We start from the raw sequence: 18,942 nt of genomic DNA on the forward strand, positions 1-18,942 counted from the left end.
GAACAGGTATATATGTATGAAATGCCACTACAGATGATGTTACGTGTGTGTGTGTGTGTGTGTGTGTGTGTGTGTGTGCGCGAGCGAGAGTGATGTAAATATACTAACTTGACATGCTCCCACTTGTCGATGGCCTGTGTCGCTGTGAGTAGGACTCCACGAATGACATTTGTCGCTGGTAATCCAACAGCTGATTAGAGCGCTTCAGCCCAACAGTTGGTTTCACTGCCTCCAATCTCTTCAGAAAAGCCTGCAGTTTTCAGAAAGGTAACTAAGTTTAATGTGAATGCTTTCACTTCACAAATTGTTCCACTGGGATACTGAATAATAATTACCAGAAAGGCACAAAAACAAAGCTGTTGATAAAAATGTTAATGCCCCTGCTGCATCATTTTCTAATCCACCTATATCAGATCTATTTGACAATTTAAAGTGACATTTTTGATAGAACTATCTGAGCAGTATTTAAAACTTAATGTAGTACAGAAAGCCCAAAAGTTGAAATGTTCGACAACAGACAAATAGTTTATGATGTCAATAGAATGTGTACTGGAAGGGCTAGCTTACCTAAGCACATTCTCAATCCAATGCATGTGGACAATCTGGCTCATGGCAAGCACAAAAATGTAACATCTGTGGTAAAACTGGAAATGTTGTGGGTCCACTGTCTTTTGTTGGAATAGTTATAGCATGCACACTGTTACACAATGGACTTAAAGACATATTAAAATATATTTCCCAATTAAATCAGTTATAATCAGGTGGGAGAGAAACAGCAATTGAACATTAGCCAAATATACTAACTGCTAGTATAGAAAGGCAATTGTATCCTATAAAGGGGCTTGCTGATCTTCCTTCTTCATTTCCAACAAAGGGTCTTTACCTAAAACATTAATCCGTGGGGCTCTATTTTAGCACCCGCTATCGGGTGCGTTCCTGGCAGGGGGGGCTCTGAAAATCGGGGAAACCCGGAGCAGGTCGGGAGCCCGGCTCCAACCCGCCCACTTCCGGGTTCCCCACAGCCGCGCTGACGTGCACGTGCAGCCCCCGCATGTGGGTTCCCGCAGGCAATTAAAGCCGGCGGGGTGCCACTTGACAGTATTTACTTAGGTATTTCAGGTCATGAACAGACCTGATTAAGGGAATATGTCAGGAGGGGTGGGATTTTAGAGACAACTGGGACTGTTTCCCATACTGGGGGAAACACTCCCAGTTGAAATGGACGTGTTGCAGCTATCAGCCTGTGGCAGCTGCAAAGGTCCATTTGACAGGTGGTGGGGGGAGACCCTCACTCATTGCAGGAGGTCACTCTGTCACTTGGGACAAAGTTTGGCCTCCACCACCCTCCTCCTAACAAGAAAATTCACCAACTTGCACACTTACCTCGGGGTCCAGAGACATGTACCTACCTAGCGGACCCCCTCAGATGTACATCTTCCGGATGGGGGCCGCCGTAGCTGCAGTCATGACCTCCTCGGAGGACGAACAGCATCACCAGCCTCGCCGTCCACCTCTGACACGTGGAGCCCCACAACACAGTGCTGTGACACATCCACCTGCACAGCAGGAGGGAGGGCAACCGCAGAGAGAGATGCGTCGTAGAGGGCACTACCCTCACCACAGGGTCCACAGACCGAGGCTCAGCTTCCTGGACCTCTCTGAGCAGCAGTGCACACGGAGGCTCAGAGTCACTCGACATGTAGTCGTGGCCATCTGCAACCTCCTTCATGTCGAGCTGCTCCTGGCTGGCCCGAGCACCATCTTCTTACCTGTCGCTGTCAAAGTCACCACTGCCCTCAACAACTTCTCCTCCGCATCCTTCCAGGGTGCCACTGGGGACATCGCCGATGTCTCTCAGTCGTCTGCACAAAAGAGCCCTGCAAATAACCTACACCCACTCTGGCTGTCATCAGTTGTGGGTCTTTATTGTGATCCTCAGGAAAGGGCATTATTGCACAAACCAGACAAGATTCGCAAAGATGTGGCAGTAGTGGAGCCAATATAATATGTAATGTGAGTTGGTCAGAAATTCAATATAAGTAAAAACCATGACAAACCCTCAAACACCCTTGTGCATCCCCTTCATGCTCACGACACATTTGCCTTACGCTGCCTACTGCACATTGTTCACCTCACAATTTTCACATCGTTCACCTGACGAAGGAGGAAGCCTCCGAAAGCTTGTGAATTTAAAATAAAATTGCTGGACCATGGTTTTTACTTATATTGAATTTCTGACCAACTCACATTACATATTATATTGGCTCCACTACTGCCACATCTTTGCGAATAGTAAAATTGTTTACTACTGCACATATGTGATGCATGCCCTGTGACTGCAGCACAGGTTGTGGCAGGTTGAGTGAGGCTGACTGTGAAAGAGATGCATGAGAGGGTGAGTATGAGATAGAGCCATGAGATTGTATGAGGATTGGGTTGAGTGGTAGTGGCGGGGTGAGTACTGGCGAGGCGAGTAAGTGCAGGTAAGATGAGGATGAGCTTTGAGTGGGTATGAGGGGTGATGAGACAGAGTACTGTTGACAGTGCAGGAGATGTGGGGTGGGGGCAGTGATGTGGCAGATGGAGTGTAGGGGAATGAGTAAGTGTACTCACTTTGGCTGACCTACTGAGGTCATTGCAGCGCCTCCTGCACTGTATGCAGGTGGGCGATATGTTGGTGGTGCAGGTGACCTCCTCTGCCACCTCGAGCCAGGCCTTCCTGGTGGCAGAGGCAGGCCGCTTCCTCCTGCCCGCCGGGGGGAAGATCTCTGTCCTCTCCCTCCTCCTCACCCCATCTAATGATACCTGGAGTGAGGCATCATTAAACTGGGAGCAGCCTTCCCTCTGGGCTGCTCCATGCTGTAATTTTTGCTATTTGTTGCAGCATCTGTCAGTGGAGGACTGCCCTTTTAAATAGAGCTCCTCCAGCTGACAGACCTTACTGCGCATGCGCAGTCCGCCCGACACACAGATCAGCAGTGGGGAACCCGGAAGACCAGGTAAGTGGATCCAATTAGGCTGCGATCGCGCAGTGGGGGGCAGACTGATTTCGCCGGAATAGCCCCCCTGCCGCGAACCCGCAGCCCTGGTAACATCGAGCCCATTGTTTCTCTTTTCAGATGCTGACTGACCCACCTGTTTCTCCAGCACTTGTTTTTATTTCAGATTTTCATCATTTGCAGTTTTTTCTTTTTATCACTACCATTTGAGTGCTACAGAGTATTGCATGCTTAAATATGGCTTAGTTGTCTTCAGCTATTTGAAATGAGTTATACTTTTTACTTGCAGTTTTACAGGCCATTCCACCTAACACTTCCTCTCATTTTTCACCTGCCCCCTTCCCCTCTGTTCTGCTTTTATTAACAATCTTGATCATCTTTCAATTTGCAGTACTATCTGTTTGCTCCACAAATGCTGATGCTGCACTTCAAGCATTTTCTTTTTTTACGCAGTTTATTTACAGCTTTGGCATGATCAACTGCAATCAAGAACTTAAGACTATTAGAAAACAGATTTGCTCAAAATTATAAATTCTATTTACAGTAAAACATATCCACAGCAGGTGATTTTATTTTTAAAAATCCTAAATTACACGTGCCATCACTGCTGCTACATTTACTCAGGCAGTTGACAATCACCAAGTTATCAGTGCAAAGGCCCAGGGCTGACATTGAATCTTGCTTGCTTTAGTTGGGAGATATTTACCTGTTTCAATAGGGACACAAGATGGAGAGTTACATGGCAGTAAACATATTAGGAAAGCATTTTTTTCTGTGGTGTGAAATAGGACACTGCTGAGGTCATGCAAATGATCCTTAAAGGAGACAGAAAGACTAGAAGGTCGAGTTTTTGTTTAAAGTATTCTACTGTTATGTATTGAAAATGTACATTGAAAAAAATGCAACATATCGTGACAGCAGTGCATTTTACCAGGGTCAGGCGGCACCACATCAGTTCACAGACTAATTTAAAGTCACAGCTTCCATTGCGATCAATGCAGTTGCTCCCAAATCACATGATTTTCCCCTCCCCGCACTGAAATCACCAGAGGGGTCTGCAGGCAAGGAGATCTAGCATGCAGGTTGAAAACTTTAGCAATTTCAACAAAATAACTTGAAGGCACATTTATATCAGTGGGGATGTGCTTTAGTATTATGTTTTTAGAGGAGAAGGAGGAACCGAACGGGTATACTTTTTTTTCAATCAATCACCAACACAGTAATCAGCTAACAGCAACAGAATAAAAATTCCAAGCCACATATTGGTTCTTTTTAAAAAAAATTCGTTCATGGGATGTGGGCTTCGCTGGCAATACCAGCATTTATTGCCCATCCCTAATTGCCCTTGAGAAGGTGGTGGTGAGCCGCCTTCTTGAACCGCTGCAGTCCGTGTGGTGAAGGTTCTCCCACAATGCTGTTAGGAAGGGAGTTCCAGGATTTTGACCCAGCGACGATGAAGGAATAGCGATATAATTTCAAGTCGGGATGGTGTGTGACTTGGAGGGGAACGTGCAGGTGGTGTTGTTCCCATATGCCTGCTGCTCTTGTCCTTCTAGGTGGTAGAGGTCGCGGGTTTGGGAGGTGCTGTCGAAGAAGCAGTGGATATCTAGTCTCGTGGAAGCAATTTTAAAGGGGGGGATGATATAGTCATTAAAATAAAGCCGTAATGTTATAGTCAGACAACTGTGGATTTGAGTATTCCTTGTGCCCCTTTATGGCAATTAAATAATTTGTATGAGAGACTACTATAGCATATCCATTCATATGCATGCACTGGCGAGTTGCCTTGACTGTGCTTATCTATTTGGTCTCATTTTAAATGATTACCCAAGACTTTGAGTAAGAATTATAATATTTTCTGCAATGGGTCATAGAAATTGAACATTAAAACTTGTAAACGCAAAGACTATGCTACAGATACTATTCAGTTAAATTATTATTCAAATCTTATCAACAGTAGAAGCTTGCTGCAAGTGTTATAGTGTATTGGAGCACATCCAATAGTTAGCATGGAGAAAGTAGCATAAGTGAATCCCCTGACTGGGTACAGAGGTTTATTATATCCAAAAATAACCTGGTATCTGTACAGCACAATGCCATTAGTGACTTAACACTACAGCCAATTTCATTAAGTGATAAATAAAAATATATAAAAATGGAAAAAGTGGAATTAATTTTCTACATGCAAGTTGAACCAATTGAACAGCGGAAAGTGTATGATTAGCCTAGCTGTAGTGAACTCACTCATACAATGGTAAATGCCATACAATACTAATGCTAACTGTAACCTGGGGAAAGGGGGTGGGGCTGTACCACTTTAAGATACTTTGAAGAAAGTTGCTTTAAGAGAATAAAGCAAAAATACAAATTACTATTTAGTTAAATTAAACTACTCGTCTGATTTTCTTTCCTAGAGTGAGTTGATTTTAATAGCTGAGCTTTGACCAGTGTAATTGGGATGGAAGAATGATTTCTGTTATCCATTAATAAAAAATGAGGCCATCTCTAAATTTTTACACAAATGGGATTGTGATTCAATGAACTGCTTCTAATTAAATACATTAGTACTTAACTTCTCATACAAGGCCTTCTCCTGAAGTGGATTTTTATTCACCTGAAAGAATTAGGTTTATCACTATCTGAAAATACATAGTCTAAAGCAATCAACACAACTACCTTTACATTACGAGTTATGGTGCAATCAAAAGTTGGCAATTCAATAAATACATGATTATGTGGTACTTCCCAAATAGATCAATGGGTATGCAATGCAGTTTATCTTTTTAAAAATGTTATATCAGCCTGATAGCTGCCATTTTGTAACTCAGAACCTTTTGTGGCCCAAGTCCGGGTCAGGATTCCTGATTTTTTTTTGTTTTAAAATACAACTTGGGATGGAGTTGACAGTAATCAAGAAATGTAGTCTCTTAAATTGAGTATTGCTTTTAGCTACATGTTACCTTTGGGCAGGCTTGTGGACTTGCCAGATATTCTAAGTTCTCAGCTAAAGAGTTCAAATTTACACCAGGGTCACAATGCTCTGCAGAGAAAGATTAAACACACTGATGCTTTGGCCATTACATAGTGAGGTTGTATCATTCTGAAATAACATATTATTGTCTGTGTTAACTCCACAAGCACAGCACTAGTTTATCCTGTATCCACTAAGTACATTTTGTGCTTACATACATGCAGGTTTAATTAACCAGTAATGTTAATTATGTCTGTTTTTTTATGCAAAGATGATTCAGCTCATGTCATCTTGCTGGACAAACATAGATATCTGCTTTGATTCCTGAGTAAGCCAATATAAGAGCTAAATGGAAAGAACGTCGATTAGGGAAAATGAAATGGCATCTCAACAACTGAAATGATATGAAAGCACAATTGAGGCCTACATATCATTATACTTTTTCTAACATCGATATTTCGTTCTTCCACAATCCTCAAATTTCCAAACAAATAACTTTCATCCGGAACTTCAAACCATGAACATTCAAGAAATGAATTTTAGAACTACAAACAAATTGTACTTAAATCCTAAACTTCAGAAACATCTCTTTAAATTCCAAAGTACACAGCACACAAAGAGTTAAAATCACTTTGGATCTGAAGGTACATGTCACAAGCGTTAGTGTCTGTTGCCAGATTTTTGGCGTCAAATGGAAATAACTAGCTAAGCACAAGCCAGAGGAAGCACTGTTGCCTGAAATAGCCTGTGCAGAGAGTTATTGCATTCCAGAATGTGAAATCTTAGAACATACTGAAAATGTGGCATACTTCCCTAGCAAACTTTAGAGGCTAGTACATGCATCACAGCTGTAGTGTAACTAATTACCTTTGACTAGATCACAAACTGAGTGACTGTATAACAGTGAACTTTTTGTTACCACATTGAAATCTTTTATAATTTAAAACCCCATTTTAATTCCCGTTTCTGGGAAAATGCCCCAGTTATGGGAGAATTACCGCGTATTTTGAACATTGGTTATCGGCCTTCAGGAAGTAACAAACAGAAGATATCTATTGCTCTCGGATTGGATACAATTCAAACCACTACTAAGTGAGCTGACTGGATATGGATAACGTGCTCCATTCCAGAAATCACAGAGATGTGGCTGAGCTGTCAGCCTTTCGTTAGAGTATTACCATAAGCCACTAGTGCAGGAACGCAGGTTGTACATTTTTTACGTTGTTCTCAGAATATGGATGACCCTGGCAAAGCTGCATTTATTGCTTATCCCTAGCTACCCTAAAATGATGGTGGTGGGCCTTTTCCATGAGCTGCTGTCATAACAGTGCTCCCATTATTTGTACTACTGCAGAAGGCATTAAGAGTCAACCACATGGTTTGGACTAGAGTCACGGTTACGGACAGACTGTGAAGGACATTAGTGAAGCACTTGGGCTTTTATGACAATCGGCAGCTTTTGTGGTCATGTGTTTGGTGCTAGCCCACAAATTATCATATTGATTGGATTCAGTTTCACAAGTTGCCGTGCAGCACCATAACCACTATACTACCATATCCAGTTACAACTTCACGTTTGACATTCTATAGCTAGCAAAAAAAAAAGTCTGCCCAAAATATTGGTGCTGAAACTTTACAAAATGGGTCTCCTGTCTGTAGGATTTTTTCCCCCAGACACAAGGTTTTAAACAAGGGATGTTAGCATAAGCTGACAGGTCTCATTAGATACATACAGAAAGTAATACATCTGTGGTAAGTCTACAGAAATGTATGAGGATATGGATTGCATAAGATGTACTTAAGGAATTATCTAGTTGTATCTTTAGAATATCACTGGAAACAGAAGTGAGGAGATAGATGAATGCAAGATCAATTTATAAAAATCAGTTCAGTAAGCCTGATATCTGTTGTAGGTAAGAGTAGAGGACATATTAAAGGAGGGGAATAATGAAGCATCTACAGAAATATGGAATAAAATTCAGCGTCACTTTATGGGAGGGAAGTTATGCTTGACAGAGTAACTGGAATTCTTCAAAGAAATAATGGGCTTAAACATAGTTAGATTCTAGCAAAACTTTTGGCACAATACTACACAGCCGATTGGCCCACAAGGTTGGAAGACATGAATTAAGACGGGAGCTACTGAAGTGGATCAGCAATTGGATGTCCAACAACAACTTGCAATTATATAGTGCCTTTAACGTAGTAAAACATCCCAAGGCTGACACAGGAGTGTTTATCTAACAAAATTTGACATCAAACCACATAAGGAGCTATTAGGACAAGTGACCAAAGGAGGAAAGAGAGGTAGAGAGGAGAAGAGGTTTAGGGAGGGAATTCCAGAGCTTAGGGCCTAGGCAGCTGAAGGCACAGCCGGCAATGGCGGAGCGATGAGAATCGGGAATGCGCAAGAGGCAAGAATTGGAGGAGCACAGAGATCGCGGAGGGTCGTAGGGCTGGAGGAGGTTACAGAGATAGGGAGGGGCAAGGCCATGGAGGGATTTGAAAACAAGGATGAGAATTTTAAAATCGAGGCATTCCCGGACCAGGAGTCAACGTAGGTCAGCGAGCACAGGGGTGATGGGTTAACGGGTCTTGCTGCGAGTTAGGATATGGGCAGCAGAGTTTTGGATGAGCTCAAGTTTATGGAGGGTGGTATAGATGGGAGGCCGGCCAGGAGAGCATTGGAATAGTCAAATCTAGAGGTAACAAAGACATGGATGAGGGTTTCAGCAGCAGATGAGCTGAGGCAGGGGCGGAGCCGCACGATATTGCAGAGGTGGAAGTAAGCAGTCTTGGTGATGATGCAGACATGGGGTCGGAAGCTCATCTCAGGGTCAAACAGGATGCCAAGGTTGCGAATGGTTCAGCCTCAGACAGTAGCCAGGGAGGGGCATGAAGTCGGTGCCTAGGGAATGGAATTTGTGGCAGGGTCCAAAGTCAATGGCTTCAGTCTTCCCAATATTTAGCTGGAGGAAACTTTTGCTCATCCAATGTCAGATAAGCAGTGTGACAAATCAGAGACAGTGGAGGGGATGAGGAAGGTGGTGGTGAGGTAGAGCTGGGTGTCGTCAGCATGTGGAACCTGATGTGTTTTTGGATGATGTCACCAAGGTGCAGCATGTAGATGAGAAATAGGAGGGGGCCAAGGATAGATCCTTGGGGGACTCCAGAGGTAACAGTGTGGGGGAAGGAAGAGAAAGCCATTGCAGGTGATTCTCTGGCTATGACTGGATAGATAAGAATGGAACCAGGCGAGCACAGTCCCATCCAGCTGGACAATGGAGGAGGGGCGTTGGAGGAGGATGGTGTGGTCAGCTGTGTCAAAGGCTACAGGCAGGTCGAGAAGGATGAGGAGGGATAGTTTACCATGATCACAGTCACATAGGATGCCATTTGTGACATTGATAAGGGCCATTTCAGTACAGTGGCAGGGGCAGAAACGTGATTGGAGGGATTCAAACAGAGTTAAGGGAAAGGTGGGCACGGATTTGGGAGGCGACAACTCATTCAAGGACTTTGGACAGGATAGGGAGGTTGGAGATGGGGCGGTAGTTTGCGATGACGGAGGGATCAAAGGTGGGTTTTTTGACGTGGATGGGGTGATGAAGGCAGATTTAAAGGGGAGAGGGACAGTACCTGAGAGGGAACCGTTAATAATATCAGCTAACATGGAGGCCAGGGAGGGAAGCTGGGTGGTCAACATTTTGGTGGGAATAGGGTCGAGGAAGCAGGAGGTGGGTCTCATGGTCACGAAACAACAGTAGTAAATGGAGCCACATTAGTAAAGGGCGGGATGACCAGCGGGGTGCCGCGGGGGAACAGTGCTGGGGTTGTTGCTGTTTACCATATACTTAAATGATTTGGGGATAGAAGCAAAGCTAAATTCATTTGCTCATACCAAATCAAAAGCTGAGGGGAGGGGAGAAGTGAGGGGGTAGAAAGGGGTTCCCTGTTCGTTACAATTTCCAACAGACAAAATAGAAAAGGATGGGAAAACTTGGGAAATGGGGTAGAAAGTAGCAAATGTTGTTTAATATGGATATAAATGCAAAGTAATGGGATTCAGAAAAGAGATTAAGCAGTGGGAATATAAACTATGGTAGTAATCTACAGGACACTACACAGAAAAATCCCTGAAACCAGTCAGAGGGATACAGTATACCTCTCAGGTAATGAGATTGAATTTGGCTTTTGAAAAGGTACATAGGCAACTTAATTAATACTAGGGAATAGGATCCTGAGCTATGAAAGGCTATGAGAACTGGGAGTATTTGTGCAAGAGAACATCCAGGTTAATAGCTGCCAATTGTGATGACCTCTGCATCCATTCTCAACCCTAAATCCTTAGCTTGACTATTCCAATGCTCTCCTGGCCAGCCTCCACAAACTCCAGCTCATCCAAAACTCCGCTGCTTGTACCCTATCCTGCACCAAGTCCTGCTCGTTCATCACCCCTATCCTCACTGACCCACACTGGTTCTGGGTCCCCCAATGCCTCAAATTTCAAATTCTCATACTTGTGTTTAAATTGCTCCATGGCCTCATCCCTGAGTTCCTCCAGTGCTACAATTCCCCCAAACTCTCTTCCTCCGACTCCAGCCACCCCTCCCCCACCTTTGCCCCACTATGCATTCAGCCACCTAGGTCGCACCGTCCCTAAACCCTCTCCACTTCCCTCTCCTCCTTTAAAGAGGCTTCTTAAAACCCATCTCTTTCATTAATCATTTGGTTACCTCTCCTTCTTTGGCTCAGCATCCATTTGTTCTCTATATTTTTGTGAAGCACCTTGGGATGTTTTTGTACCTTAAAGGCACTATATAATTGCAAGTTGTTGCTGTTGTGTCCTAATGTTTGTTTGTTTTTCTCTATTTTATTTGCTGCTTAGGGAGCAGAAGCAGAAGATGCTACCATACAAGCTAAAGAACATTTTTTTCTTCTGTATGCAGCCCAGCATGATATTTTCTGGAGCTTTGTTATCTGAAACCAACTGATGTTGATATGTCAAGACTGTTGGGAAACCTGGACAGGCTGGATAAATTAACAGAATGTTAGATTTTCTAACATCTGTCCCATCTGACCTACTCCTGTTGAGAGGCTGGACACTGTCCCAGATTTTTGGTGGAAATATCCAATGTAAGGAGTTTGGGAGAAAATAAATACTGCAATGATGCAGGTCTTGTAGCTTTATCTGACATGCAATTAGGAGACTATATGCAACGCCATGACGTTATTTTCAACATATAATTTCCCCATATCCTTTCAAGATTAGTTATATTTCTATAGTGTGTGGAGGATGCAGAATGAATAAGAATGCAACAGATAATTTCCATTCCAGGAAACTATAAACCAGAAAATACATTTATAGAATCAGATCGTTTCTTAAATTCATTGCCTTCTCTGAATAAAGTAAATATGGTCACATTTGGTTTTGTTCTTCTGCCCTCTCCTCCCCTGTCCTTTTGAAGGGAATGTGTTCCTGCTATCCTCAAAGGGGCAAAAAGTCCTATTTTCAGAAGCATTTGGTACTCTGTATTGTACTTGAAAATAATATTAGGAAAGAAGAAATACATTCCCAACATAAGCGGACTATGCTCCCCTGTACACCATCAAGCATTCTCTAATTGAACATCATCTTCAGTTTTATTTTAAGCGACAGCCTGGATTACATTATGACGACATATCACTTTCACACAGGTCTGCATGGCATGGCTTTCACATGTATTCTGTTTCACTAATCTTAGAACAGAGACATGAACTGCAATACTAAGAAAACTACTGTGTACTTATAGTAATATTTCAAAGTTTTAGTCTGAATGGTAACTCTACTATTACAAATCGTACTGCAAACTCTTTTGTACAGCACTGTCAACATATATGTTATATTCTCCTCCCTTCCTTTCCTCGCTAGTTGTTCTGTTATAAGGTGTAGTATTAATTATTTTTCCTAGCCTTAAATTCCCACCCCCGATGTAGTATCTATCTCCATTCCCAGAATCATGGCTCCACCCTTGGATGAGGTCATCATAAGTCATAATCATCATAATTTACTATAATAGTAAAGTATCGCATTTTACTGTTATAGTAAGTTTCTAACTTGGCATTTTGTGCCAATTTTTTCTTTAAAAAATTCCACTTGCAGAGCTATGATGCTTTTCATTGGTTAACAGAACCAGCAAACCTACATTTGAGCCAAATGGGAAGAAATGTGGTACAGGTAGGTATCTGAAGTGCATACCCACATCTTCAGGGCTGGTTTGGTGTAAAATCATGCCTATAGAAAAAGATGCATCAGAAATCAGGAATCCAAAACACTGAGGCTTTTAAAGCTTTAAGTGAAATAATTGTTTTCACTTTATTTAATACTGGATAGTTTTTAAATTATCCACTTTATCGAGTATTTTCATTTACATTTAACATTTAGTAAACCGAGACTCCAGGATGGTGTGTTGCCTCCCTGGTGCAAGGATCAAGGATCAAGGATGTCTCGGAGCGGCTACAGAACATTTTGGAGGGGGAGGGCGAACAGCCAGCTGTCGTGGTGCACATAGGCACCAACGATATAGGTAAAAAAGGGGATGAGGTCCTAAAAGCAGAATATAGGGAGTTAGGAGGTAAATTAAAAAATAGGACCTCAAAGGTAGTAATCTCAGGATTGCTGCCAGTGCCACGTGCTAGTCAGAGTAGAAATAGGAGGATATTTCAAATGAATACGTGGCTAGAGGAATGGTGCAAGGGGGAGGGATTCAAATTCCTGGGACACTGGAAACGGTTCTGGGGGAGGTGGGACCAGTACAAACCGGACGGTCTGCACCTGGGCAGGGCCGGGACCGCTGTCCTAGGAGGAGTGTTTGCTAGTGCTGTTGGGGAGGGTTTAAACTAAAGTGGCAGGGGGTTGGGAACCTGAGCAGGGAGAGAGAGGAAAGCGTAACAGGAAGGGACAGAAGGTATGGAGTAATAGGTAAAGTGTTAAAAAAGGAAAAAGCAGGAACTAAGCGTCACAAAACAGATTTGAAAGTTCTTTATCTGAATGCACGTAGCATTCGTAATAAAATGGACGAGTTAACGGCACAAATTACTACGTATGGGTATGATCTTGTGGCCATTACAGAAACATGGCTGCAGGGTGACAACGACTGGGAATTAAATATGCCAGGGTATTTAACAATCAGGAAGGACAGGCAGGAAGGAAGGGGAGGTGGGGTGGCTATGTTAATAAAGGAAGGAATCACTGTAATACAGAGAAATGATATTGGGACAAAGCATCAAGATAATGAAACAGTTTGGGTGGAGATAAGGAATAATAAGGGAAAAAAAACATTAGTGGGCGTAGTATATAGGCCTCCTAATAGTTGCAACTCTGCTGGAAGAAGTATTAATCAGGAGATAGTCGGGGCATGTAATAAGGGAACAGCCATAATTATGGGGGATTTTAATTATCATATTAACTGGACAAATCAAATTGGGCAGAGCAGCCTTGAGGACGAGTTCATTGAGTGCATCAGGGATGGATTTCTTGAGCAGTATGTAACTGATCCTACAAGGGGGCAGGCAACCTTGGACCTGGTCCTGTGTAATGAGTCAGGATTAATTAATAATGTCCTAGTTAAGGATCCCCTTGGAACGAGCGACCACAACATGGTTGAATTCCATATCCAATTAGAGGGTGAGAAGGTTGATTCTCAAACAAGCGTACTGAGCTTGAATAAAGGAGACTATGATGGTATGAGAGCGGAATTGATTAAAGTGGACTGGGAAAATAGATTAAAGGGTAAGACGGTACATGAGCAGTGGTGTTCATTTAGGGAGTTATTTTACAACTTTCAAAATAAATATATTCCACTGAGGAAAAAAGGGTGTAAAAGAAATGACAGCCACCCGTGGCTAAGTAAAGAAATCAAGGATAGTATCCGACTAAAAACAAGGACATATAAGGTAGCCAAACTTAGTGGGAGGATAGAAGATTGGGAATTCTTCAAAAGACAGCAAAAAGTAACTAAAGGATTGATTAAGAAAGGGAAGTTAGATTATGAAAAGAAATTAGCAAAAAATATAAAAACAGATAGCAAGAGTTTCTATAGTTATATAAAAAGAAAAAGGGTGGCTAAGGCAAACATAGGTCCTTTAGAGGATGAGACCGGGAAATTAATGGTGGGAAACATGGAGATGGCAAAAATGCTGAACAAATATTTTGTTTCAGTCTTTACAGTAGAGGACACTAAGAATATCCCAACACTGGACAAACAGGGGACTCTCGGGGGGGAGGAGCTAAATACGATTAAAATCACTCAGGAGATGGTACTCAGTAAAATAATGGGACTCAAGGTGGATAAATCCCCTGGACCTGATGGCTTCCATCCTAGGGTCTTGAGGGAAGTGGCAGTAGGGATTGTGGATGCTTTGGTGATAGTTTTCCAAAATTCCCTGGACTCAGGAGAGGTCCCGGCAGATTGGAAAACTGCTAATGTAACACCGTTATTTAAAAAGGGTAGTAGGCAGAAGGCTGGAAATTATAGGCCAGTTAGCTTAACATCTGTGGTGGGTAAAATTTTGGAGTCTATTATTAAGGAGACAGTAACGGAACATTTAGATAAGCATAATTTAATAGGACAAAGTCAGCATGGCTTTATGAAGGGGAAGTCATGTCTGACAAATTTGCTTGAGTTCTTCGAGGATATAACGTATAGGGTGGATAAAGGGGAACCAGTGGACGTAGTGTATTTAGACTTCCAGAAGGCATTCGACAAGGTGCCACATAAAAGATTATTACTTAAGATAAAAAATCACGGGATTGGGGGTAATATTCTGGCATGGGTGGAGGATTGGTTATCGAACAGGAAGCAGAGAGTTGGGATAAATGGTTCATTTTCGGACTGGCAACCAGTAACCAGTGGTGTTCCACAGGGGTCGGTGCTGGGTCCCCAACTCTTTACAATCTATATTAACGATTTGGAGGAGGGGACCGAGTGCAACATATCAAAATTTGCAGATGATACAAAGATGGGAGGGAAAGTAGAGAGTGAGGAGGACATAAAAAACCTGCAAGGGGATATAGACAGGCTGGGTGAGTGGGCGGAGATTTGGCAGATGCAATATAATATTGGAAAATGTGAGGTTATGCACTTTGGCAGGAAAAATCAGAGAGCAAGTTATTTTCTTAATGGCGAGAGACTGGAAAGTACTGCAGTACAAAGGGATCTGGGGGTCCTAGTGCAAGAAAATCAAAAAGTTGGTATGCAGGTGCAGCAGGTGATCAAGAAAGCCAACGGAATGTTGGCTTTTATTGCTAGGGGGATAGAATATAAAAACAAGGAGGTATTGCTGCAGTTATATAAGGTATTGGTGAGACCGCACCTGGAATACTGCATACAGTTTTGGTCTCCATACTTAAGAAAAGACATACTTGCTCTCGAGGCAGTACAAAGAAGGTTCACTCGGTTAATCCCGGGGATGAGGGGGCGGACATATGAGGAGAGGTTGAGTAGATTGGGACTCTACTCATTGGAGTTCAGAAGAATGAGAGGTGATCTTATTGAAACATATAATATTGTGAAGGGTCTTGATCGGGTGGATGCGGTAAGGATGTTCCCAAAGATGGGTGAAACTAGAACTAGGAGGCATAATCTTAGAATAAGGGGCTGCTCTTTCAAAACTGAGATGAGGAGAAACTTCTTCACTCAGAGGGTGGTAGGTCTGTGGAATTTGCTGCCCCAGGAAGCTGTGGAAGCTACATCATTAGATAAATTTAAAACAGAAATAGACAGTTTCCTAGAAGTAAAGGGAATTAGGGGTTATGGGGAGCGGGCAGGAAATTGGACATGAAGCTGAGTTCGGATCGGTCAATGCCCTGTGGGTGGCAGAGAGGGCCCAGGGGCTATGTGGCCGGGTCCTGCTCCGACTTCTTGTGTTCTTTAGATTTGTGGTTGGGATCAGATCAGCCATGATCTTATTGAATGGCGGAGCAGGCTCGAGGGGCCGATTGGCCTACTCCTGCTCCAATTTCTTATGTTCTTATGTTCTTATGTTCTAAACATTTACTTCTTATTTCAGTTTGATACACAGAAGAGGGCTGATGCCAGAAATAAATGATGATGCTATGTGATGTTTATGTAGCAATTAACTAAAATTATTATTTTTTTAAAAAATCAACATCCATTCCAACAGCACCCCACCCCCCTTCTCGGCAATGCAATTAGATTTGATCTGTTTCTGAGCAGCTTCAGTACTGATATGTGCATGAGGGAGAAGGGGGTAGAGAGATATGGGGGCAGGGAAAGGGTAATTAGAGTGGGAGGAGGCTCACTTGGAGTATAAGAACTGGCCTATTTTGCCGAATGGCCTGTTTCTGTGTCGTATGTTCTGTGTAATTCTATGTTTGCTGCAAAGTGCTGTGGCAATGCATATGGGTTCCCTACCTCTTTTCAGGCACATTGGGGGTAATTTTATCCCACAAGAACAGGTGGGTGGGAGGGAGGGAGGTTAAAATAACAGCTTTTTGGAGCGGCTTCAACTCACCCACTTCTGAGTTTAACCTAGGCAGGTTTGTCAGTGTGTGCACAACAGACATCAGGAAGCTCTGCCCCACTCAAAACCGGTGGGCTGATACTTAAAGGGGCAATGTACCTCACTGAAATACTTGCGGTACTTAATTCTTTGTGTATTGGAAAATTAAAATGAATTTAACCTTTCCTGTTCGGGTTTCCCATCGCTTCCTATTCACATCGGGTGAAAGGAGGTGAGAAGGGCTGGATCCACAAGGTGAGTGCCTTTATTGCACTGCTTGTGGGCCCAGAGGAGCAGGAGTGCTTCACCCAGGCCCAACAAGCTCACCTGGCCAACATAATCCCCACGATCAGCTGCCACCGCCCCCCCCCCACCACCCCGCAACTCCTGGTGGACCTCTCCCAGATGATGGCTCCCCACCTACCTCCAATCTCCACCTTCCAGCCCTTCGATCTCCATCTCCCGGCCCATGATCCCTGGCTGCAGCCTGCTACCGCAGGACTTCCTGCCTGACAGTCAGCTAGCCTGTCAATCAGGCTGGCTGCCGGGCGCGAAGCCCGGAAGTAAAATTTGTTGACCTTGTTAAGGTCATGATCACAGATCGCGACCCGCCAACTTACCTTCCGAGTTTTGCACCCGAAAATCTTCCCCACCCCGCTCCCTTCCCGGCTCGAGGTCAAAATTCTGCCCATTGTCTCCACAACTTGTACAATGGGGAATGTGTGTGCAAATGGCAATGGAGTCAAGTCCATTAGCCAAAACTTTGGAACAAAGCTATGCTCCCAGATCATCTCTAGACGACGGTACTCAACCATTGCTGTGGCAAGAACCAATCTTAAATCTAATTAACAAAATAAACATCAAAGCCATTGAAATTTTCATTCCATAACTCAACACTGTACAACTATTTGCAGGCAAGCTCCCCCTCAATATATATCCAAGACAGCTTTGTTTGATGAAGCAGATTCATAGTATCATAGTATGATACAGCACAGAAGGAGGCCAATCAGCCCATCGTGCCCGTGCTGGCTCTTTGGTAGAAGAGACCAATTGGTCCCACTCGTCTGCTCTTTCCCCATAGCCTGTAAATTTTTTCCCTTCAAGTATTTATCCAATTCCCCTTTTAAAGTTACTATTGAATCTGCTTCCACCATGCTCTCAGGCAGTGCATTCCAGATCATAACAACTCTTTGCGTAAAAAAAGGTTTCCTCATGATCTTTTGCCAATTTCCTTAAGTCTGTGTCTTCTGGCTACCGACCCTTCTGCCACTGGAAACATTTTTTCCCTTATTTACTCTATTAAAACCGTTCATGATTTTAAACACCTCTATCAAATCTCCTCTTAACCTTCTCTGCTCTAAGGAGAACAACACCAGCTTCTCCAGTCTCTCTAACATAACTGAAGTCCCTCATTTCTGTACCATTGTAGTGAATCTCTCTAAGGCCTTGACATCCTTTCTAAAGTGTGGTGCCCAGAATTGAACACAATACTCCAGCTGAGGCCTAACCAGTATTTTATAACTTCCTTGCTTTTGTGCTCTATGCTTCTATTGCTAAAGCCCAGGATCTCATATGTTTTTTTTAAAAACAGCCTTCTCAACTTGTCCTGCCACCTTCAAGATTTGTGCACATTTACCCCCAGGTCTCTCTGTTACCGCACCCCCTTTAGAATTGTACCATTTGGTTTATATTGCCTCTCCTCATTCTTCCTACGAAAATGCATCACTTCACACTTCTCCACGTTAAATTTCATCTGCCACGTGTCTGCCCATTTCGCCAGTCTATGTCCTCTTAAAGTTTGTTACTATTCTCCACATTGTTTACTACATTTCCGAGTTTCATGTCATCTGCAAACTTTGAAATTATATCCAAGTCCAGATCATTAATAAATATCAGAAAGAGCAGTGGTCCTAATACCGACCCCTGGGGAACACCACTGTACACTTCCCTCCAGTCTGAAAAACAGCCGTTCACTACTATGCTCTGCTTTCTGTCCCTTAGCCAATTTTGTATCCACGCTGCCACTGTCACTTTAATCCCATGGGCTTTAATTTTGCTAACAAGTCTATACTTCTGTATACTTTATCAAATGCCTTTTGAAAGTCCATTTTCGCAATATCAACCGCACTACCCTCAGCAACCCTCTCCATTACTTCATCAAAGAACTCAATCAAGAGAATCAAACATGATTTTCAGATTCTAATGCAGCTATTCCTGCTCTAAGCTATTTATACTTTTAGTTTTTGGCTCCTCTTCCTCTATAATGTAGCAATTATACCACATATTCGTTGCACTGAGCGATATTCTCAGAGTCAACAATTATTGTGTGCGCAACTAACAGAAACTGCATCTACATTTCATACAAGCCCTTCTGCATCAGTTAGTTTTCAATATAAAATGTCAGATTTAGCAGAACTGAACAGCAGACTGTCAGAACAAACCTGAAAAGATTTATGAGTGTGCCCAGGA

General features: G+C 43.0%; 1 protein-coding gene across 3 annotated transcripts in view; it reads right to left on the reverse strand.

Moving 5' to 3' along the window:
- The window catches only part of cfap97 (cilia and flagella associated protein 97), a 44,656-nt gene that overhangs the window by 10,721 nt on the left and 14,993 nt on the right, over nucleotides 1-18,942 (reverse strand). For all 3 annotated transcript variants that reach the window (XM_067982595.1, XM_067982596.1, XM_067982598.1), the window contains exon 3: nucleotides 109-250. In XM_067982595.1, the coding sequence (XP_067838696.1) occupies nucleotides 109-250 (142 nt within the window). The remainder of the gene's footprint in view (nucleotides 1-108; nucleotides 251-18,942) is intronic.

Source organism: Heptranchias perlo, chromosome 4 (assembly GCF_035084215.1).
Source record: "Heptranchias perlo isolate sHepPer1 chromosome 4, sHepPer1.hap1, whole genome shotgun sequence".
NCBI lineage: Eukaryota > Metazoa > Chordata > Chondrichthyes > Hexanchiformes > Hexanchidae > Heptranchias > Heptranchias perlo.